This window comes from Macaca nemestrina, chromosome 7 (assembly GCF_043159975.1).
Source record: "Macaca nemestrina isolate mMacNem1 chromosome 7, mMacNem.hap1, whole genome shotgun sequence".
Classification (NCBI taxonomy): domain Eukaryota; kingdom Metazoa; phylum Chordata; class Mammalia; order Primates; family Cercopithecidae; genus Macaca; species Macaca nemestrina.
In genome coordinates, this window is record NC_092131.1 from 13,497,447 (window position 1) to 13,521,848 (window position 24,402).

At 44.1% G+C, this 24,402-nt stretch overlaps 1 protein-coding gene across 1 annotated transcript; it reads left to right on the forward strand.

Annotated features, from left to right (window-relative positions):
- The first annotated feature begins 1,484 nt into the window (after positions 1 to 1,484).
- LOC105467500 (serpin family A member 6) lies at positions 1,485 to 20,410 on the forward strand. Its single transcript, XM_011717124.2, has 5 exons — positions 1,485 to 1,573; positions 10,311 to 10,942; positions 14,610 to 14,877; positions 18,441 to 18,588; positions 20,055 to 20,410. The coding sequence occupies exons 2-5, from the start codon at positions 10,330 to 10,332 to the stop codon at positions 20,238 to 20,240; spliced, it is 1,215 nt and encodes a 404-aa protein (XP_011715426.2). The 5' UTR covers positions 1,485 to 1,573; positions 10,311 to 10,329; the 3' UTR covers positions 20,241 to 20,410.
- The last annotated feature ends 3,992 nt before the right edge of the window (positions 20,411 to 24,402 follow it).

Here is a 24,402-nt window from a genome sequence, read left to right on the forward strand (position 1 = left end):
CCCAGAGAATTTAAAGGGGTGATTTAAAAAATAAAGATATAAACGGAAATCAATGAAATATCAATTTTTTTAAAAAACAGTAACAAAACTAGAAGGTGGATCTTTGGAAAGATTAATTAGCTCGCTAGATCTCTGTAACAGGATTTATCAAAGGGAGAAAAGACATAAATAAAATATAGAACAAAAAAAAGAAAAAAGAATTACTGATATAGAATAATAATGTAAAAATAATAATGGAGAGGCCTAACGAATAACTCTGTAGCATTTAATTTGAAAATCTAGATGAAATAGATAAATTCCTAGATATAAAGCTCAAAATTGGCTTATAGGATTGGAAACTTGAAAAGACCAATAAATATCAACAAAACTAAGGTGTCTCCAAAACTGCAGACCCAGTTGTAGGCCCTGCATTCCTCTTTTCCCCTGGAAAGAGCTTCCCTCATCTCTGGATGGAAGCAATGATGCTGTCAACCCAACGGAGAGCAAAGGACTCTAGCGAGGCATTCACAGTGCCTCATCCTTCTCCACACTGTGGTCAATCAGTCCACAGGGGAGCAACCATGCTGTAGACTTTTGGGGGGACTGTTACGAACGTTGAGAAAAATGAGAATTTCTCTACTTCTGATGTCAACTAACCAGTTAGAACCAAATAACCTAGAGCTACAGTGGTCACCTTTGTCCCCAGTGCAGACAGAATAAAGTAGAAAAAGAAAGCAGAGCTAGGAATGAATCAAAAAAAAAAAAAAAGAGAGAGAGAGAGAAGGAGAGATCTGATGCCTGATTTGGAACTCCCTAGATCCAGCCAGGTCTCAAGTTCTTTCCACCGTTGGACCTCTCATTCATTCCTTTTTGCTTTAAAGCAGTTCAATTTGATGTCTGTCACCTGTAATCCAAAGAAAACTAATGAAAAATAAAATGTGGGGAAGAGGAAAGGTGCTAGACTTTAGAGTTGAATGGTCTTGGATTTGAATCTCAAGGGAGCTTCACTCAACTTCCATGCAGCTCAGTTTCCTATCTAAAGAGGAGAGATAACGGTGCCCACTTCACAGAGTCATTGTGAAGATTTCGTGAGATAATACAGAGGAAGCGCTTGGCAGATATTATTCCATATCTGTCTCTCCCACCACACTAAGACCCCTGGAAGGCAGGACCTTGCCCAAGTCATCCCCAATTAGAGTTAAACACCTGTTTTTCTTTTTACAAGTATCTGCACCTTGGTGCTAATTACGGGCACCTAAGACATGTCTGCTAACTGACACAGGGCAACCACATTGATGCAACTCCAGCCACATTTTGGTATAAAAAAACTTCATAGAATTGAACGCAGAGCAAAGTTAATTTGCAGCATTACTATGTTTACTCAGCTTTCCTGACGAAGCCTCCCATTGGTTAATGGCTCGGGGGAGAGGACTACCAAGCGGTGAAGGCCACTGGTCCCTCTAACCATTAACCACCCGGGAAGTTGGCAAACAAAATTTAACAGGCAGCATCCCCCGCAGGCTTACTGTACACATGCTAGGGTCCAGGACCGCAGGACCAAGCCAGCAGAAACAGCCTGAGCCCACCGCAGACTGTGAGTAACAACTGAGAACCCTCTATCCCTCCCCCTGCCCGGCCTCCAGAGCAAAGCCAGGGCTTTGCTTGCTTGCTTGTTTGGTTTGTTGAGATGTTTTATTTTTTTTTAATGGTACATTGAACATTAGGGCAGCCAGCACTGTTATGAGGCAACCTTGTGGAGGATTTTCCAGATCCCAGAGTCTGTGAGTCATCCACAGGGGTTCTGATGTCCCCTGGGCTCCTGCCATGCAGGGGCCTGACACAGAGGGCTGTAGCTAAGAACCATTCTCGTCCATTGCCGTGATTGATGCTTCTAAGCCCAGCCAGACAGCCACAACACCCACAACAGCCACAGAGTCGCAGCCTGCGAGCTACGATGCATCTGCTCCAGTCGGCACCACTGATGAAGGATGTTGGCCACGGGTAGGGGCCAGGGAGGGCTCAGCTGGCCCAGTGCAGAGGAATTCTTCAGAGTCACGCAGATCTATCCACCACAGCTCCTCACTCAGTGACCTGGGGCGGAGATAATGCACGGAGAACAGAACTGTCTGCACTGTACCACATGTCCTGAGGTTTCAATACAGAAGGTCAAGAACTGTCCCTGGCTCCTAGGGCATTTGTGAAAACAGAACACAGTGAATATTTACTAAGTGAGTCTCTTCAGAGATGAGGGACAAAGAGGGCACACTTGACATGAAATGCATGAACAATATTGATACTCTGCATTTTTATATGGCTGGGTACTCTTTTTTTTTTGACAGAGTTTCGTTCTTGTTGCCCAAGCTGGAGTGCAATGGCACGATCTCAGCTCACTGCAACCTCTGCCTCCCAGGTTCAAGCTATTCTTCTGCCTCAGCCTTCCGAGGAGCTGGAATTTCAGGCACCCACCACCACGCCCTGCTAATTTTTTGTTTTTAGTAGAAACGGGGTTTCACCATGTTAGCAAGGCTAGTCTCAAACTCCTGACCTCAGGTGATCCGCCCACCTCAGTTTCCCAAAGTGCTGGGATTACAGGCGTGAGCCACCGCACCCGGCCATGGCTGGATACTCTTAAGAGCTTTTTTACTCATCATTTTCCTTTCTGTAGAGACAGGCAGAATGGCATGGCACAAGCTCTGAAGTCAGACATCTAGGTTTAGAGTTCCAGCTCAGGGGGAGTTACTCTGTCTCCCTGGATCTCAGTTTTCTCATCTGCAAATTTGGCCCCACGATGCTCCATTAAATGAGGTCACATAAGCCAAGCACTGATAACAACCACGTCTGGTATTCACAGTATTGTCAGGTGGGTGGAGTTTTCACCCTCATCTTAGGGAATTAACACAGGAGAGGGTGAGGCATACAATCCCCACAGAGATGGCAGGAAAGGGATGGGAGCCCATCCTACCACTGGCATCATGCTGCACAGGGCCTGTGCCCAAGAGGAGATCCCAGACAGGTATGGCAGTGACCAAAGCTAAGCAAAGATTTCACTGCCTGTCATAGGGCAAGGCCATAGAGAAACACAGATGCAAGGCTTCCTGGAGGCGGTGACCTGGGACCTGAGTCTCAAAGGACAAGATGGAGTGAGCCAGGTGAGGCAGGGAGACAAGGGACCTACAGACTAGAGTCACATGGGCAGGGCTGAGGCAGGTCCATCTTTGTTCCCTGCTCCCAGCCCAGAGCTGGCTCAGCAAACATGGAAAAATCGAAATGACCTGCACTAGGGAACTGCAGTGACCTGTCTTGCTGTAACCTGCCCTGTAGTGATGTGACCTGCCCCACCCTGCCCTGACCCACAGTGGGATAAAAGGCTGGTGGGTGCTGGAAGAACCCCTGACACCCAGTGTTGCTGTGGCTGAGACCTCCAAGGGCCAGATTTGAGGCTGGAGGCAGAACTGTCACCAGGGACTGGGTCACAAACACCCGCTGGGCTACGTTAGTGAGAATCAGCCTCGTCGTGGGCAATGGGGAGCCCCTGAAAACTTCAAAGCAGAACTGACCAGCTTGAATTTTCAGGAATTTAGAAAGATGCAGCTGCAGATGGGTAAAAGGGCTGGAGGGAGTTAAACAGAAGGCAGGGAGACAAGGTAGGGTTACTGCTGAGTCCTGGGAGAGATGAGGAGGCTGTGCAGAGGCACCGGAGAAGAGACAAACACCAGAAAAATGGGTAAGGCTAGAGGTATTATTACAAGCTCTTTTTATACTGAGGAAACTGAGGCAGAGTTTAAATAGCCTGTCCTACGTCACCTAATTCGTACATAGCAGCGCTGGGAGCCCAGTCCAGCTTGATGTGCCACAAAACCCAGGAAAAGGAAAGAATTGTCCCAAGGACCCAGAAATCCAAGTCAGAAACCCGGCGGAGAATTCAGTGAAGCCCGACATTTGGGCGCAGGGAGTGGGAAGCAGGTCACACCTGCCTCTATCATCAAAGCAGAGAAGTAGGGACTAGAGCAGCCAACAGGGGTCGTTTTCCACCCTGGAGAGATAAGGGAGACACCCAAGGAGGGTTGAAAGAAGACTCAGGAGAACTAAGGGTTTTGGGAGGGGAGGCGCTCCCAACTGTTTTTCTTGAGATTCTGCTTTTGAAACACACCAGGGAAGGGGCCTCTAGGGAATTCCAGAGCAGAACAGTGGTTCCCACGCTCAGAGCACACCTGGTAAAAGAAAACTTTAGACAAATTAAACGTAGCAGAGTTTATTTGAGCAAAGAAACTATTCATGAATCACACAGCACCCTAAACCAGTAAAGGTTCAGAGAATGCCACCAAGCAACGTAGGCAGTATTTACAGGTAGAAGAAGGAAGTGACATATATACATAGGCTGATAGATTACAGCTCTGTGTTTGCCTTGTTTGGACATGTCCGAGCAGTTCGCAGACTGTGATTGACTGAAAGTTCAGCTGCTATGATTGGTTACTTGTTAAAAGTTAACTTGGTTACTTGTTAAAGAATATACTCTCAAGTTAGAATATACTCTCAAAATATACTGCAGTTTGTTTACATATTAAGCTAGGTTACAGTTTGCTACATGAGTAGGCAGCTTTAGCCCATATTTAATTTAATTTAACATGCCACACCCTCCTGGAGCACTGGTTTAAATGAGGGTTTCCAGCCCCTTACCCAAAGCGACTGGTTCAACAGTGGTTGGTGCAGCGAGACCTGCTTCTCCCGTAAGCCTCCTGTATTTATTGTGATACAGGCAGCTGTGATACATACAGCACAGGGCCTGAAACCACTAACCTTGCAGGCAGACAATGTCCACTTACTGATTCCAACCTTGGGTGGATTTTTGTTTGTTTGTTTGTTTTTTGTTTTTGTTTTTTTTTTTGAGACAGAGTCTCACTCTGGAGTGCACCCAGGCTGGAGTGCAGTGGTGCGATCTCAGCTCACTGCAAGCTGGGTGAATTTTTTCAATTCCATTTATGGAACTCTTCTTAAATCATTTATATTTAATATTTTCCTTAAATTTGTATTGTGGGAAAAATATAATACCTAACATTTTAACGACAAGTGTACAGTTCAGTAGCATTAAAAGTACATTCACGTTGTTGTGCCTCCATCACCACCTTCCATGTCCAGAACTTTTTCATCATCCCAAACTGAAATTCTATACCCACTCAACAATAATTCCCTAATCTTCCCTTGCCCCAGCCCCTGGTATCCACAATTTTACTTCTGTCTCTATGTATTTGACTACTCTAGGTATAGAATTAGACGCTATTTGTCCTTTTGTGTCTGGCTCATTTCACGTAACATAATGTCTTCCAGGTTCATCCATGTTTTAGGAAATGTCAGAATTTCATTCCTTTTTAAAGTTGAATAGTATTCCATTGTATGTTTATACCATCCTTTGTTTATTCATTCATCCTTTGATAGACATTTTGGTTGTTTCCACCTTTTGGCTATGGTGAATAATGCTGCTGTGACTTTGGTCTACAATTATCTAGTCAAGTTCCTTGACTATCTGCTTGCAGTTCTTTGGTGTATATACTCAAAGCAAAATTGTTGGGTCAAATGATGATTTTGTTTAATTTTTAAGGAACTGCCATATTGTTTTCCACACATTGTAGCACTTTATATTCTTACCAGCAAAGAATAAGGGCTCCAATTTCCCTATATGCATGCTAACATTTAAATTTAAAAAAAAAATTTTTTTTTTTTGAAACGGAAAAAAAAATGTTGCTATGTTGCCTAGGCTGGTCTCAAACTCCTGGCCTCAAGCATTCCTCCCACCTCAGCTTTCAGAGTAGCTGGGATTACAGGCACAGGCCGTCATGCCTGGTGTGCCAACTTACTGTTTTCTGTTTTGTTTGTCTGTTTATTGTAGCCATCCCTATGGATATGAAGTGGTATCTCATTGTGGTTTTGATATTCCTAATGAATAGTGATGCTGAGCATCTTTTTACGTGCTTATTGGCCATTTGTGTGTTGTCTCTGAAAAGATGTCCACTCAAGTCCTTTGCCCATTTCTAACTGGGTTTATTTGTTTTCTTGTTTTTGTTCTTGGGTTTTAGGAGTTTTTTGTATATCCTGGATATCAATTCCTTATCAGATATGAAATTTGCAAATGTTTTCCCATTCTGAGTTGCATTTTTACTTTATTGACAGTATCCTTTGATGAACAAAGTTTTCAATTTTGATGAAGTCCAATTTGTCTATTTTTTCTTTTGTTGCCCATGGCCTTGGTGTGATATTCAAGAAATTATTGCCAAAGCCAATATCATGAAGTTTTTCCCCTATGTTTTTTCCTGAGATTTTTATAATTTTAACTCATGTTTAAATCACTGATCTATTTTGAGTTAATTTTTGTATATGGTGTTAGGTAAAGGTCCATCTTCATTCTTTTGCATGTAAATATCCAATTTTTCAGCACCACTTGTGGAAAAGGCTGTCTTTTCCCCATTGAATGGTTTGGCACCCTTGTCAAACTCATTTTACTATATATGCAAGGCTTATTTCTGGGCTCTGAATTCTATTCCATTGGTCTATATGTATGTCTTTATACCAGTACCACACTGTTTTGATTTTTATAGTTTTGTAGTAAATTGTGAAATCAGAAAGTGCAAGATGTTCAACTTTGTTCTTTTTCAGTATTGTTTTGGCTCTCCGGGTCCCTTGAGATTTTTATATAAATTTTAGGATGAATTTTTCTATTTCTGTGAAATACAGAACTGGAATTTTGATAGAAATTGTATTGAATCTATAGACTGCTTTGGATAGTATTATCATCTTAGCAATTTCTTCCAAACCACGAATGCGAGATGTCTTTCCATTTATTTATGTCCTCTTTAATTGCCTTCAGCCCTGTTCTGTAGTTTTCAGTGTATAAGTCTCTTACCTCCCTGATTAATCCCTATTTTGTTCTTTTTCATACTATTGTAAATGGAATTGTTTTCTTAATTTCCTTTTCAAATTGTTTTCTTTGTTAGCGTTGGGAAATGCAATTGATTTTATATCTTGCAACTTTGCTAAATTTGTTTATTAGTTCTAACAGAATTTTTCGTAGAATTTTTAGGGTTTTGTACATATAAAATCATGTCATCTGTGAACACAGATAATTTTACTTCTTCCTTTCAAATATGGATACCTTTTTTCGTTCCTTCCCCAATTGCTCTGGCTAGAACTTCCAGTGCTATATTAGGTAAAAGTACTGAGAGCAAGCATCGTTGTTTTGTTCCTGATCTTCAGGGAAAAGCTTTCAGTCTTTCACTATTGAGTATAATAGGTTTTATAAATATATAGTCTTGATTATGTTGAGGTAGTTTTCTTCTATTACTAATTTCATTGTAGGACTTTCTAATTAGTCTAGCTAAAAACAGGATCCTTGTCACATGGCCATGAAAGATTAGGCTCGCAGACACTTTGAAGGATAAAAAAAATGGAATTTATTGGGTGAAAAGGAAACTAACTCAGCAAAGCGAGAGAGAGTCCTGTTAACAGGCCCTCATCTCACCAATGGAATCCCCAGATTACCACACAGGATCAGGAGAGAGAAGCCAAGCTCCTCCCCACTGCAAAGGGCACAAACTTCCCACAGCTCCACCCCATTCTCCCAGTGCGTGAGCCAATTGAACATTCTCCAGGCACCTCTTTACACTTGATTGTATCAATCTGTTGTGTGTTTTTATCATGTGAGGGTGTGTTGAATTATGTCAAATACTTTTTTCTGCAGCAATTGAGATGATCACGTGATTTTTTCCTTTATTTTGTTAATATGATGTATTAGACTGATCAATTTTTGTATGTTGAAACGTTTTTTGCATTACAGAAATAAATCCAAATTGGGTATGGTGTATAATCCTATTAATAGCCTCTCAAAATTAATTTAATCCATTATATTAGTCAGGGTTCTCCAAAGAAACAGAATCTACAGGATATATAGAAATATATGTAAGAGGAGGCACTATGGGAATTGCCTTATGTAATTACAGAAGCTGAGAAGTCCTACAATCTGCCATCTGCAAGCTGGAGACCCAGGAAAGCCAGCCATGTAATTCAGTCTGAGTCTGAAGGCCTGACAACCGGAGGAGCCAATGGTGCAGCTCCACGATAGGAAAAGGGCCTAGTAAGGCTGCTGGTTTAAGTCCCAGAGTTTAAAGGTCCAAGAACCAGGACCCCCAATGTTCAGGGGCAGGCAAACATGGATGTCCAACTCAGGGACAGAAAAGAGAATTTGCCCTTCCCCTACCTCTTTGTTTTATCCAGCCTTTAATGGATTAAAAATGCCCACCCATATTGGTAAAGGTGGCTGTCTTTACTCAATCTACTGATTCATATGCCAATTTCTTCCAGAAATACTGCCACAGGCCTCTTTTATGTAGGCACTAATTCCTTTTATGAGGGTAGAGCCCCCATGAATAGGTTTCCACATATGAATTTGTGGGGACACAAACATTCAGACTTTAGCAGCTGGTAAAACACTATTTTTGAGTGTGTCTGGGACAAAATAAATTGAGCAAAAAATGGACACAATTGGAGGGTGAAATCATTCTACAGCAATTTAGACACTTCAATACCTCATTCTCAATAATGGATAGAACAACCAGACATAAAATAAGTAAGAAAAAAGAGAACTTGAACATCACAGCAAAAACTAGATGTATCAGACATATACAAAACACCCTACAACAACAGAATACACATTCTTCTCAAGTGCACAAGGGACATTCTCCAGGACAGACCCTATGTTAGGCCACAGATCAAGAGCCAATAGATTTAAAAAGACAGATATCATACTAAGTATCTTCTCAATCACAATGAGATGAAGTTAGAAATCATTAACAGAAGGAAAACTGGAAATTTTACAAAGTGTGGAAAAAACAACACACTCTTTATCAACCAGAGGATCAAAAAAGATACCACCAGGGGAATTAGAAAATACTTAAAGACAAATGAAAATGGAAACACAACATACCAAAACTTATGGAATGAGTGAAAGCAGTGTGATAATAGAAATGTATGGCTGTAAACACATTTAAAAAACAAGAAGATCTCAAATAAACAATGGCATATATTCAAATTCAGGTGTTAACTTTAGGATGTTAATGTAATCCCCATAATAATCACAAAGGGATGAGAATAGAATTATTAAAGTGTACACAATAAAGCATTTCAGTACAAAAACTAAATACAAAAAAGGACAGTAATATAGGAAATGAAGAACCAAAAATATTGTATCTTCTTGCTGTACTGAAAACTTTATTAATATATCATCACCTTCTTTGTCTTTTGGAACATTTTTAATTCAAAATCTATTTTGTCTAATATTAGTGTAGCCACCCCTGCTCTCTTTTGGTTACTATTTGCATGGGGTAACTTTTCCATCCTTTCACTTTCAGTCAGTCTATTTGCATTTTTGGATCTAAAATGAGTCTCTTGTAGACAGCATATATTTGTATCATAGTTTAGAAGGCTAATGTGTAAAAATAATGTTTAGTCTTTGTTTATAATTTAGGAACTAGAAAAAGAACAAACTAAACTGAAAAATAGCAGAAGGAAGGAAATAATAAAGATTAAAGCAGAGATAAATAAAATCGAGAATAGAAAAACAGTAGAAAAATAAATTAAACCAAAATGCAATATGTATGCTCATAATACATTTAGTCCAGAATATATTTGATATAACCAGCTTCACTTCAATAGCATACAAAAGCTCTGCTTCCTTGTAGCTCTGTTCCCACCTGTTTCCAGTTACTGCCAAAAATGTAACTTATAATTGCCCATGCATCTACCTTTACCAGAGGTCTTTTATTTCTTCATTCAGCTTAAAGTTACTGTCCAGTGTCCTTTCATTTCAATCTGAAATAAAATGCCTCTCATTTCTTACAGGGCAGGTATTGTGGGAAAAAGCTTACTCAGCTTTTGTTTTTCTGGGAATGCTTTAATTGTGTTTTGTTTTTCTTTGAGCATTTTGAACATATCTGTTGGGTGGGTTTTAACCTTTCTGAGCACCTATTTCTGCCTGCCTAAAATCAGGTTAATAATACTTACTTTAGGAATGTTTTGGTCATGGTTAGATGACTGAATATAGCCAGACTACCTAGATCATTGTTGGGTACCTGGTAGGCACTGGATAAATCATAACGGGTGTTATTCAAATCTCCAAATGAGGAAACTGAAGTCCAGTGCCCTCTGTGATGTGCTCCCAGGTCACACAGCCAGTGTGGAGGAAAGAGCTGGGGCTTGAACGGGGTCTTTTGCCTGCCCCCTGTTGCACTATGCCCCATTGACTCAGAGACTGCCACATCATCTAACAAGCTTTTCTGATTTGGCAGGGCCTGGCTATACTGGACAATGCCACTCCTCCTGTACACCTGTCTTCTCTGGCTGTCCACCAGTGGCCTCTGGACCGTCCAGGCCATGGATCCTAATGCTGCTTATAGAAACATGAGTAACCATCACCGGGGCCTGGCTGCAGTCAACGCTGACTTTGCCCTCAGCCTGTATAAGCACCTAGTGGCCTTGAGTCCCAAGAAGAACATTTTCATCTCCCCCGTGAGCATCTCCATGGCCTTAGCTATGCTGTCCCTGGGCACTTGTGGCCACACACGGGCCCAGCTTCTCCAGGGCCTGGGTTTCAACCTCACTGAGAGGTCTGAGACTGAGATCCACCAGGGTTTCCAGCACCTCCACCAACTCTTTGCAGAGTCAGACACCAGTTTAGAAATGACCATGGGCAATGCCTTATTTCTTGATGGCAGCCTGGAGTTGCTGGAGTCATTCTCAGCAGACATCAAGCACTACTATGAGTCAGAGATCTTGGCTATGAATTTCCGGGACTGGGCAACAGCCAGCAGACAGATCAACAGCTATGTCAAGAGTAAGACACAGGGGAAAATTGCCGACTTGTTGTCAGGGCTGGATAGCCCAGCCATCCTCGTCCTGGTCAACTATATCTTCTTCAAAGGTATTCCCACCCATCCCAGTCTGAAGGCCCATCCACTATGGCCAGGAATAATAACAGCCGTTAAAATCCAGGGCACACTCTTGGGCAAAGTGTTTGATTCTGTAAAGCACATATACATCTGGGACTCTCCATCTTCACCACAGTCCTGTTGGGTAGGTGGAATTATATTATTTTACAAAAGATCAAAATGCCACCCGGAAGGGTTGGGCAGGTTGGTTTGAGGCCTACACCTGTAACCATGAACAGTCTGGCTGCTTCGTGCTCCACAAATGCTGACTGTCAAGTACTGGGCCAGGGACTGGAAAAATGGCCTAGAACCAGACAGAACCCCACCCACCCCTCGGGAACTCCCAGATGCCCCCAAAGCTGTCCTGCACACACTGCTCTAACCAGGTCTTGCTTCAGTTTTTCAACCTTCCTCTTCATAAAAACCTGGAAGTTCTAGCGGAGAATGCACTTCCAGGTCTTTTCCAGCTTCTAGAAGCCACATGGCTTGTGGGCCTCTCTTATTTTCAAAGCCAGTAATTGCATCATTCCCACCTCTGCTTCCATCATCACGTCTCTCTGATTCTCACTTTCCTGCCTTCCTCTTTGACTTACAAGAACCCTCAGGATTATACTGGATAATGGCCCACCTGGGTGATCCAGAATAACCTGCCCATCTCAAGGCCAGCAGATTAGCAATTGTGATTCCATCTACAACTTTAATTCCCCCTGGACATGAAAGCTAACATATTCTCAAGTTCTGGGGATTAGAATGTGGACATTTTGGAGGGCTATTATTCTGCCTACCACAAAGCCCAGGCCTCTTCTGTCTCATGAGCCCTCTTGCAACTTATCTGACTGCCTAAAACATTTTCCCTCACTTCAAATCTTAGCTCAAAAGTCACCTCCTCTGTGAAGCCTCCCCAGATTCACCCAGGAAAACCTTTGTCCTCATATGCATGCTCCACAGTTTGCCCATGTCTCGTTTGGGCAATCATCTTGCCATAACACATTGTTTAACACCTAAGTGGTTGAGTTTCAGTTAAGCAATCATATTCAAAGGAATGCAGGTAAAACAGCCAAAATAAGCAAACTAAGCCAGTATCACTATTGAACTTGTGTCTCTCGACAAGATCATCAGATCAGTGGAGGTGTGATCCCCAGCCAGGACTCCTCATGCCCCCTTCCCCTCCTCCCCAGCTCTCTCTCAGGACCTCCCATCAGACTGTGCTCACCTCCCCTCCCATCCCACACCTCCTTACTGCCTGGACTGACTTAGCATCAGTACGAGTCCTTCTTCTCCACCTGCCTCTGGGTCTTTCCTGCTCTCCAGCACAAGGCTGGGAACTCCCGGGAGAGGCTGCCCTCCTGGCAGGATGGTGAGGCTGAGAGGCTGACCGGGCAAAGACAGCCTTCTTAACACCTGACTGTGGGAGGGCCAGGGAGGCTGGGAACGTTTGCCCAAAACCTCTTCTGTGTGCTCCCACAGATTCCATAGACCATCTCCCCGACGAGGCTGTGCGCCCTTGTGCAGGGTGTCTTTGTCTCTTTGGGAGATCCCAGTGCCCTTGTGGAATGTTTGGTGCATGGAAGGAGCTCAGCAGTGATTGTACAGAGGTTCAGGCAACACAGCCTGGGGAAAAGGCATGGTAAACCCAGGTGCAGGGAGGGCCCTCCTGAGCCTAAGAAAGGCCTGAGCACGTGTGGGCATCTGGTGGAACAGGTGCTGGCACGGCATCATTCTGCACGAGGTTTCAGTGTCCTCAGGACCACAGTGGGGCTAAGCGGATAGGAGATCAACAGCTTTAGGTTACAAAATTAGAGAAACTTTGAACACTTGAATGCAGGACCAGACATTGATGGGGGTGAAATGCCTCATTGTACACAGATTTTCTATGGCACAGCAAAACGAATTCGCAAGTCTTTGGTTAAAGCTGCTGGGAAAATGCTCTGAAATATTTCTAGCAAGCCAGGATAATAAACAGAAATCAAGATTAGTGTAGCTATTGTCACTAAATGTAGAATATGTAAAATGGTCCTGATGTGTGATTTATTTATTGGACTTTCTTGACAGTTCTTTTTAAATAACATTAAAAATATTGTTACAAGATTTTCCAGAGGAGCCATCTTTGCTCTCTCGGATTTTCCCCAATAAATTCTTTCTCTACCACCAATTCTCCTAGGACTTTCTGAGAATAGATCCCTTAAAGTAGAGGCTGAACCCTATTTTGTATTTTGTTTTGCGTCAAACTATATACATTATGCTTGCTTCTAGCAAAGAAATACTCCATAAAAAGCAAGCAGCAAAATGTTAAGGATGAAAAAAACCTAACAATGAAAAATATTTTACCCACTTTTTTTTTTTTGCTGTAAGTTAGCCACAAAATACAACTGCCCTCTAGTTCTGAGGATTTTAGACTTCCTTTGGAGGATGATTTGAGAACCCTCAAATGATCTTATTTGCCGTGAGACAGACGGATGGTGAGTTTACTACCTTTGGTCAGTGTATGCAGACACCAAGGTTAGTGAGGTCATTCAGAATGAACCAGCATAGCTCTGGGGTCTCTAGGCTCCGCAGCCACGGCTGATTTCTCTACATCCATCGGCCTCTCCCTGTTGTCTCCATCAGTAGCTATTACAAGAGGTTTGTGGCTGACTCAGAACCAAGAATTTTGGCCAAGCAATCCACAGATCCCACAGACAGTAGTATGGAGAAGGGGCTACTTAGAATGATGTTCTGGCCACCTTTAGGTAACCTCAGCTGGGAAATGGTGGCCTGGCAAGGGCTTTAGGGCTTGTGGTCAATGGCAGCCAGGACACCCGGGACCTGCTGGACTCAAGGGCCTCAGTCATTAGTTTAAGACTGGGGAGACTTCACCTACAGCAGAGAGACCCTGTGACACTCAGCCCAGGTAAGTTTCCGGTAGATGGACTCAGTTGTCTGGAATAAGTTCAGAAGGACAATCAGGCCAGCTTCGGCTCAGTCTGAGGAGCAATTTTCTTCCCATCAGAGCTGACCAGTACTGCCAAGTCCCATCTGTGAAGGTAGTGAGCTCCCCATCTCAAGGCATTAAAAAAAACAAGCTGGATGGTGGCACCCTGGAACATGGTAGAGGGGACCTGAGGGCCTGCGGGGGGTGGGAGTCTGTGACCCTGAAGGAGTCTTCTCACCCTGACTCTTCATTAGGACAATGTGACCTAAAGGAAGGACCATTCAGCAGGGTCAGGAGCCTCAGCTGGGCCGGCCAGGCTGGCAGGGGTGGAGATGGCCCCCTCCCTTCCCACCAAGGACTCTGAGTTTGAGACTTGAGGTCCAGCACCACTTCCAGAGCCCTCAGAACTGGGACCCACTCTAGGCATGGGGAGCCGAGGCACAGTCTGAGCTAAGCGAATTTTACCCCCAAATCCAAGGACCAGCACGCTCTTGGTCTCTCCCCACTGCCTTGTGTAGAAGCCAATCTCAGAAACAGAGCTCATCCTCAACCCATTCCAAGAAGTAGAGGATGAAACAGGCTTTAAATTTCTGAGAATTTTTATATCTTACCTAAAAACCCTTGAGGCTTGAATGGGGACATTCCAAGCATGCAGAAGGCCACTATGTCACTTGGATAGCAGGCCCGTGAGGTGATCCAGAACTGTGTTTTCCCCTCTGCCCTAAAGACCTGTCTCCTCCTCTTCCTAGGCACATGGACACAGCACTTTGACCTGGCAAGCACCGGGGAGAACTTCTATGTGGACGAGACAACTGTGGTGAAGGTGCCCATGATGTTCCAGTCGAGCACCATCAGTTACTTTCATGACTCAGAGCTCCCCTGCCAACTGGTACAGCTGAACTATGCGGGCAATGGGACTGTCTTCTTCATCCTTCCAGACAAGGGGAAGATGAACACGGTTATCGCTGCACTGAGCCGGGACACGATTAACAGGTGGTCCGCAGGCCTGACCAACAGGTAAGCCCTGCAGCCATCGTGTTGATATCTGCAATGCACATGTCCCCAGAAAGTGGCGCAGGTGAAAAGGGGGTATGCCGGGGCATCCTTCCTTCCCTGGACTCAGCCTCCAGGGCTCATTGTGTTCCTGTCTGCTGGGCCTCCAAAGGCTGTAAGGTTCTCTGATGTGGAGCTCACACTAATTTATTGATCTGTCCATCAATACTGAAATACTTTGGGATATTTCACAAAGTGAGGTCCCCTTTCCCTGTGAGGTTCATACACACCCTCTGCATTGTCATATTTTTGCAGCATTTTCTTAAACTAAGTTTGCCAACCACGCAGCTACACACTTACCCATTTTGTCATCTTGCTTACCTGAAACCAGGCCCTGCCTAAAGATTCCTGGGAGACCTCATAGGAATATAGTGAAAATGACCTCTGTATTCATCATGGAGCCAATGCAAAACCTATATGAATGGTTCTTAAGCTACTCAGGGCATCTAACTCTTCAATCAATCAATCAGTAAACAACTAACAAAGCAAGGCTAAAGTAGGTAATAAGCAAGTAAGTAGAAAGAAAGCAAGGACTGCATATCCTAAAGAGGCAGTAATCAGGAGGAGAAGCAGCCAGTGGATTCCCTCTATCTCTGACCTCAGGCTCAAGCAAGGGGCTGGTGCAGGATTGACACTCAGGCAAGGTCAGCTGAGGATGTGAGTCAGCAATGAATCAATGAATGAACGGATAGGTGAGTGAATGGATGGAAGAACGAATGAGTGAGTGAATTAATGAATGAATAAGTGAGTGAGTGCATAGAATGGTGAGTCAGTGAATGGAGAATGAGTTAATGAATTAATAAGTAAATGGATGAATGAGTGCATGGATGGATGGGTGGATGGTTGGATGGATGGATGGACAAACAAGTAAGATTTTCCCCTCCAAGTACCCCTGAGCTAGAGAGCAATTGAAATTATTGTCATGCGAGTGCCCAGCCCTGCTCCTCACCTTGAAGGAGGAAGGAGGTGTTCTTTAGAACATGGTCCTCACTCTCAGGGAGATTCAAGTTCCTTCTGTGCAGAAGAGTCAGAAAATGCCAACCAGCATGAAACCTGGTGGCAGGTGGGCTGATGCAGACTCAAAAGCAGAGGGGGTGCTGAGGAGGGAGTGGGCATGTAGATCTGGAGTAGCTCAGGAAGGCTGGTGGATCAGGCAGCATTTCATTCACTCACTCACTCATTCATTCATTCATTCATTCAATGTGCATTTCATTCACTCATTCATTCAATGCACATAAACGGAAGCACCTGCTATGTACCATGCACTAGCTAAGCACAAGGGTCAGAGTAGTGAATAGGACAAAATAGAGCCCTTAAAGACATGCACTCTAGAGCAGAAAACAGATTCTGTTGGAATTCATAGCGGCACAACGATGTGAGTTCAACAGTGTGAGTTCTGAGAGAGACTGCGAGAGATGTGTAACATGCACTGGCTGGGAGGTGGGAATGCCTGACTCTGCCCAGGGGATGGGAAAGGGCTGCAGAGCAGGTTGTTTTCTCTTGAAACTGCCTTGAGCCTGAGTGGAAGTTCAGCCAGTGGGAAGTGGCCTTCAGACCCGGCATGAAGAGGGCATGGCACCAACCAAGTCAGGGGACCATGCCCAGAATGCCAACAATGGAGGGCCAGCAGTAATGAAGGAGATAAATTTGGCTTGGACAAATTTTGTGATCTAAAAATTCTGCAGTAGATAATCTAGGAGGAAGCTCCACTACTTTATCAATATGTAGGTTTTGTGATTTATGGTTTCAGATTGTTTTCATTTTGAATGATACCTTCTGAGAGCTGTTTGATGTTGGGTGCTTCCAGAGAAGATCATCCAGTTCTGTGAATGCACATGGAAGTGCCTGGGAATTTGACTTCTCTCCTGTAGGGAAGTCATGTGGTCAGCCCTGTGCTTCTGTGCAATCCCCTATAGCTATGTGGAGGACACAGTTCTTAAACCATCCATACCTACGCTTGAGTGTGTGTGTGTGTGTGTGTATGTACACATGTATATGCGTGGGTGTGAACCTGTATCTGGGCAATGCTAGGGATCCATTTGTCATCTCTTCCTCCTTTCTGCCCAAAGAAAGCCTGTAATTTAGGCATAGTACCACAAGGGGGTGATAACGCACCATGATGCAAACAATGCGTTCCAGATCATACTCCATTGAAAATGATGGGAAGGACTATCTGTCTTTCTTTACACCAAAAATAATCTTTTCATGAAAATACTTCAATGTGAGCAACATTAATCAATAATACATACCTTAAAGCCCCATTACCTTGCTCTCAGAAAGCTTTCAACAACGCAGCAGGTGGCAGGTGGCAAAACTAGTCCTGGTCTTTTCAGTTCTGTTGCCTCCTAGTTGTGTGACTTTGGGGGAATTCTTCAGCCTCTCTAAGTGTTGATCTCTCAACCTGGAAATTAAAGATGTTGATTCCAACTTCATAGGTGTGTATATGTGTGTGTGCACGTGTGTGTGTGGTGTGTGTGGGTGTGTGTGTGTGAGAGAGCGAGAGAGAGAGAGAGAGAGAGAGAGAGAGAGAAAGAGGAGACAAAAAAATTAAAGAACATAGACCAGGTGTTTGGGATAAGTTAGTCTCCGTTCCTTTCTTTCTGTTAGTATTTCCACACCTAGAGAAGGTACACACCCATTCGCCTCTGGTTCTTCTCCCTCGCCTTCAGAAAAGGATGACTTCCACTTCACACGGGATGGTTGCCAGTCTCCAGGCCTCACCCAGGGCTGCTTTTGCTCAGTGAGGAGAGGGTCTTGTGCCTTCCCTCCCATCTGCCCAGAGAGCCAGTGAGAGTTCACTGACACCCCTCGGTTTCAGTATTTCAGACATCTGCTCTCCCTCTGGGCAGAAGGCACAAGAAGAATTTAAAAATAACACTAAGGCCTTGACATGTTAAAAAGCATAGATGCCCGTGCTACTCCTAGTGTGACCCCACTTACCTTTCTAGAAACCCCACCTGCTTCATCCGGTAGAAACTGCCAGCTGAATCAGATTCTTGCAGAATCACAGAGCTTTAGCACCCACCGGCCCTGGGAGAGCCTGTGTTCAACACCTTTGTATGCGGGTGAGGACATTAGCACAGAGAGGGGCTGGACTTGGCTAAGGCCACACAGCATTAGTGGCACAGCTGGAGCCAGGGACCACTGCTCCCAGCTGGGCACTCCCTCCAGTCCTCTGCTTCTAGCAGGGGTTCTCCTGGGACCAAAAATGCTTCTTTATGGACTATTGTCTTAAATGCTCCATGGTCTAGCTGCATCTCAGGTGGAATCAGCTCAAAGGAACTACAGAGAAGAAAAGAACGTGCAATTCAGAGACCCCATGGGAAAGCTGCCTGTGTCATGGAGGCAGAGACAGATCCTGCCTCCTGCTCTGTCCCTTCTACCCACAAAGAGCAAGTCAGGCTCAGGGACAGGAGCTGGAGGGAGAGCACAAGGAAATAAGAGCCTGTCCAGGAGAAGAGGTGCTGCTCTCCCCTCTGCCAGGCCCAGCCCTGGAATGTCTAACTCTGTCTGCTTACCCTGAGCAGCCAGGTGGACCTGTACATTCCGAAGGTCACCATCTCTGGAGTCTACGACCTCGGAGATGTGCTGGAGGAAATGGGCATCGCAGACTTGTTCACCAACCAGGCAAATTTCTCAGGCATCACCCAGGATGCCCAACTGAAGTCATCAAAGGTAAATGTCTTGGAAGCCCACCTTTTCTTCCCCCCTCCAAAATTCACAATATAAATATAATACTAGGAAGTGGCCCTGAGTTCATTCATGAATGAGCCTCTGGGTCCCTGGCTGAGAACTCCAGGTCGAGTTCAAGCCTCTTGTCTCACCATGAGGTAAATGGAGGCTCAGCAAGAAAATGTGACATCCCCGAGATCACACAGGAAGCTATCGACACAGGAGGGCCATAGCCCAGGCACCTACCCATCCCACCAGACCCCACAGAGGGGGCACTGTGAAAACCAAGTTGTCATGGCAGAACTGTGAGTTGCCCCTGGCAAAAAGAAACAGGAAAAGTGGTAAATGTCTAATTGGGATCACATTGTGCTTTCTACCTAATTACATCCATTCAATTACATAAATGCTTTGGCTTTATGTTCTGTTATTCATGCATTCAGAAAATTTTTACTGAACACCTACTATGTGTCCCAAACTGTGTAGGCCCTGTGTGTGTCCCCATTACTCAAATGTGTGGCTCCTGACCTCGACACAAGGACTTTGTGGCCACCGTGGTACCTGGCACATAATATGTGCTCAGTAAAATGCATGCTGTGTGAGTGGATTGAGTCAACACAGCTGCCTCCTCAGAAGGAGGGTATTATCTCAATTTCTCAGAGGAGGAATCTCCTGCTCAGGGAGGGTATGCAGCTTGCCCAAAGTCACAGAGCTAGTAAATAACAGTTTGATGTTTGATCTCAGGCCTGTTGACTCAAAACCTCATCTGCTCAAGACATACTTCAGGAGTTCCAATCCCAGCTCAGCTTCTTCCTAGGTCTGGGTGCCACTCACAGAGCCACCAGAGCCTGAGTGTGCTTGCTGGAAAGAGTCACTGGGAGTTCACCCCTTAGGGTGTTGTGAGCTTACCAATGTCACCTGTTACTTAATTAGCCAGGTTATGAGCCGCCAGAGTCTTTTGATACAAGCTAGGCAGATGTTTTGCTGACTTTAGAACTCCTCCTAATTTTGATCACAACAAGGACATATCAACAGTCAAAGATATACATTTTTAGATTCTGCTTCAGCTTTCCTAAACAGAACAGCCATAGGCACTTGCATACTGCTGAACCCTAGTATTTACCCAGCAGAGTGGAAAGGGAACAAGATCTCCCTCTGCTACCCCAGGGCAGTAAGAAGCACCCAACATGGACAGTGAAGCCCAGTTCAAGCCATGAGACCTCTGATTTCCATGTGATGGGCCCAACCTGCCCGTTTGATAGGAAGTGTAGGTGCAGCCCGGGTTCTGGAGGTGGACAGACTTGGGCTGTATCATCCTGGGGCTGCCACTTGGATAAGAATCCAGCAAGTGACCTTCTCTGAGCCTGGATTCACCTTCCTAAAACCAAGGACATGAAGGGTCCCAGCAATGAGGCAGGAAAGCGAGAACACACAGCAGGTCTCACCACCCATCTTCGTTCTGTACCTAACAGGTGGTCCACAAAGCTGTGCTGCAACTCAGTGAGGAGGGTGTGGACACAGCTGGCTCCACTGGGGTCAGCCTAAACCTGACGTCCAAGCCTATCATCCTGCGTTTCAACCAGCCCTTCATCATCATGATCTTCGACCACTTCACCTGGAGCAGCCTTTTCCTGGCCAGGGTTGTGAACCCAGCGTAAGAGACCGCTCACCCAGAGCCTCAGCACTATCTGACTTTGGGCACCAGGGACACCACGGAAATGTTTTGGAGAGTGGGAGGTTTCCCCCAATCTCCTCCAAGTTCTCCTCCCTCCAACCAGAGTTGTGTCTACCTTTAGGCATCTCGTAATAAATGTCATTGCGACTCTGATGACGAGCGTGGTTAAAGGGAAGGGCAGGGGGGTTCTGGAGGTTACCGTGATAAAGTGGTGTTTGCAAATCCCCGGGCCTGGGGTCTTCATCTGTGTGGGCTGCCATAACAAAGCACCACAGGTTTATGAACAACAGAAATGCATTTCTCATCGTTCTGGAGGCTGGAAGTCTGAGATCAGAAGCCAGCCTGATTGGGTTTTGGGGAAGGTCGGTTCCGGGTTCAGGGGTGGCACCTTCTGGCTGTGTCCTCAAAGGCAGAAAGAGCAGAGAAAGCTCTCTGGGGCCTCTTTTATAAGGGTCATAATCCCATTCATGAGAGTTTTACCCAGGACCTAATCACCTCCCAGAAGCTCCAACTCTAACACCATCACCTTTGGGATTTGGTTCTAATGTATCAATTTGGGGAGACACAAACATTCAGGTCATAACACCTGGTACTGCCACAGGAGGAGCAACTCCTCTGGCCAACAAACCCTCCCCTCTTCCCTGATACAAGACAAACTTCGGCTGAACTAAATCTAAAGTATAAATGAGCAATGAATGATTCACATATCGGACAGCCTCATCAGCTGTGAGACTCCAGGGCAGCCACGTGGTGGAAGAAGATTTTTGGACAGAAAAAGGAAAGTGATGTACAGAAAACAGAAGTGAGGAACAGAAACAGCTGGATTGGGTATAGGTTTGTGTTTGTCTTATTTGGTTACATTTGATCAGCCAAAACTCGGTGACTGGCACAAGTGTAGGCTAACGAACGTGGCATCTTTAATCTGTCATGGGTGTTAGGGGTCAGGGCAGTGCAGGAAGTTTTGTGGGAAAGAGACAGAAGCCCAGCCAGGTCCATGAGAGGTAAGATACTGAAAGTCTTTTAAGGTTTCTGGTCTTTAAGGTTTCCTGGAGGGGGAGGGGTTGGACATTTCTGGCCTCCCACCAGAGCAGCTGACGCTGGAAGCCTGTTGTGGGTGAACAGCGGAGTCTTGCTCCAGAAAGACAGGAGGAGACTTAGCAGATGTGTGTGATATGGTTTGGCTCTGTGTCCCCACCCAAATTTCATCTCAAATTGTAATCCTCACATGTGGAGGGGGAAGCCTGTAATCCCCACGCGTCCAGGGAGGGAGGTGATTGGATCATGGGGGTGGTTTCCCCCATGCTGTTCTCATGATAGTGAGAGAGTTCTCATGAGATCTGATGGTTTTATAATTGTTTGGCATTTCCTCCTGTACACACTCTCTCTCTCACCTGCTGCCAGTAAGACGTGTCTGCTTCTCCTTCCACCATGATTGTAAGTTTCCTGAGGCCTCCCCAGCCATTAGTCAATTAAACCTCCTTTGTTTATAAATTACTCAGTCTGAGGTAGTATCTTTACGGCAGTGTGAAAACAGAGTAACACAGAATCAGTTCCAACATTCATTAGATTTCCTTTCTTATTGCAAAAGCAACACGCACTGAAGCAAAACCCCAGGTAGAGGCTGGGGTTGGGCCATCTTATGGTAGTTGCCCTAACACTGAGCTAATATGACCCTAACCCCTACAGCACCAGGAACACTGTTTCTGTTTGGTGAGTAATTGAATTCGTCTTATTCATTTTTTTGTTTTTGTTTTTGTTTTTAGTATGCTTTTTACATCGTTCACTTTTAAACCATTTTCATTTTTAAACCAAAAGTGGCATTTCAGGCCAGGCACAGTGGCTCACACCTGTAATCCCAGCACTTTGGGAGGCCAAGGTGGGTGGATCAGTTGAGGTCAGGAGTTCGAGACCAGCCTGGCCAATATGGTGAAACCCTGTCTCTACTAAAAATACAAAAAATTAGCCAGGCAGGATGGCACGTGCCTGTAGCCCCAGCTACTCAGGAGGCTGAGGCATGAGAATTGCTTGAACCCAGGAGGCAGAGCTTGAAATGAGCTGAGATCGTGCCACTGCACTCCAGCCTGGGTGCCAGAACGAGAGTTCTCTTAAAAAAAAAAAAAAAAAAAAAAAGTGGCATCTCAAATAAATGAGGCAAACAAATTGTGTTAAAACATTTATTTAAAATGCTTGGTTGGGGACAATCAGGTAGCCAGCTGAAAAACAGTGTAAATTAGAATCACTGTCATCCTTACACCAGGATCAATTCCTGATAGATCAAAGATTTAGACATAAATTGAAATCCTAAAATAAGAAGGATATAATGAATGTTTTAAAGATAATCTCATAGTGAGAAAGACTTAATGCTATAAATCCAGAAATGACTAAAGATAGATACATTCAACTACATAAACATTTTTAAAAGTATAATCAAATTTAAAAGGCAAATGACAAAGTACCAAAAATCTTGCCATTCACATCCTTAAATAGCTAATTTCTTCTATAAGTCATAAAATTCTGATTGACCCTAGGATAATGGTAGCTGCATGAATATTTCTTACACATCACCCCAACAAGCTATAAAATCAGCAGTAGTGCACATAAAACTACACATGACCTAAGCCTTCACCATTACATTACCACCTGAAATTGGAATCCCAGGAAGGGGACAGTTTGGGGACAGGAAAATATTTTAAGAAATAATGTTTAAATTATTTTCTAAACATGATGAAAACTATAAATTTACAGTTCCAAGAAATTCAACAAGCCCAAAGCAGGAGAAAGAACACCAGCCAAGGTGCTCTTTTAATAATCAATAATTAAAAATCAATTTTAATAATCAAATTCCTTAAAACTAAGGATAAAGAGAAAAATCTTAAAAGCAGCTAGAAAAAAGGATATATTACATACAAGGCACAAAGATAAAAATAAGGATTGATTTCTCATCAGAAATTATGCCAGCCAGCTGAAACGATACACAAAGAAAGGCATATTACCTCTGCCATATTTGTGCCCAGCATGTACAACCTAAAGTTGACATGATAAAATATCAGAAAATTCCAGATTGAAAGACATTCTACAAAATATCTAGCCAGTATTTTTCAAAAGGTCATAGGTCAAGAAAGACAACACCTGAGAAGCTGTGCCAGACTCAAGGAGAATGAAGCAATGTGACAGCCCAATGCAACATGTGTTCCTGGACTGGACCCTGTACAAGAAAAAAGGATATTAGTAGGACAACTGAAAAAAGTTTGAATAATGACAATATACAGAATCACTGTAATTTCCTGGTTTTGACCATTATACTATGTGATATGGTTTGGCTCTGTGTCCCCATCCAAATCTTATCTTAAATTGCACTCCCATAATTCCCACACGTTGTGGGAGGAACCTGGTTAGAGATAATTTGAATCACGGGGGCAGTTTCCTCCATACTGTTCCCACGATAGTGAATAAGTCGCATGAGATCTGATGGATTTATTAGGGGTTTCCACTTTTGCATCTTCCTCATTTTCTCTTGCCACCACTATGTAAGAAGCGTCTTTCACTTCCCACCATGATTCTGAGGCCTCCCTAGTCATGTGGAACTGTAAGTCCAATTAAACCACTTTTTCTTCCCAGTCTTGGGTTTGTCTTTATCAGCAGCATGAAAACAGACTAAAGAAGTAAATTGGTACCAGTAGAGCGCAGCATTGCTGAACAGATACCCAAAAATGTGGAAGCAACTTTGGAACTGGGTAACAGGCAAAGGTTGGAACAGTTTGGAGGGCTCAGAAGAAGACAGGAAAATGTGGGAAAGTTTGGAACTTCCTAGAGACTTGCTGAATGGCTTTGACCAAAAGCCTGAAAGCGATATGGACAATAAGGTCCAGGCTGAGGTGGTCTCAGATGGAGATGAGGAATTTGTTGGGAACTGGAGCAAAGGTGACTCTTGTTATCTTTTACCAAAGAGATTGGTGGCACTTTTCCCCTGCCCTAGAGATTTCTGGAAATTTGAACTTGAAAGAGATGATTTAGGGTATCTGACAGAAGAAATTTCTAAACAGCAAAACACTCAAGATGCGACTTGGGTGCTGTTAAAGGCATTCAGTTTTATAAGGGAAGCAGAGCATAAAAGTTTGGGAAATTTGCAGCCTGATAATGTGATA

What these genes read in the sequence shown, in the direction of transcription:
- LOC105467500 (XM_011717124.2), top strand. Translation starts at nt 10,330, where the DNA reads ATGCCACTCCTCCTGTACACCTGTCTTCTCTGGCTGTCCACCAGTGGC. An exon ending in CAACTATATCTTCTTCAAAG is followed by an intron (nt 10,943 to 14,609) that starts GTATTCCCACCC and finishes TCCTCTTCCTAG; the next exon opens with GCACATGGACACAGCACTTT. An exon ending in CCCAACTGAAGTCATCAAAG is followed by an intron (nt 18,589 to 20,054) that starts GTAAATGTCTTG and finishes TGTACCTAACAG; the next exon opens with GTGGTCCACAAAGCTGTGCT.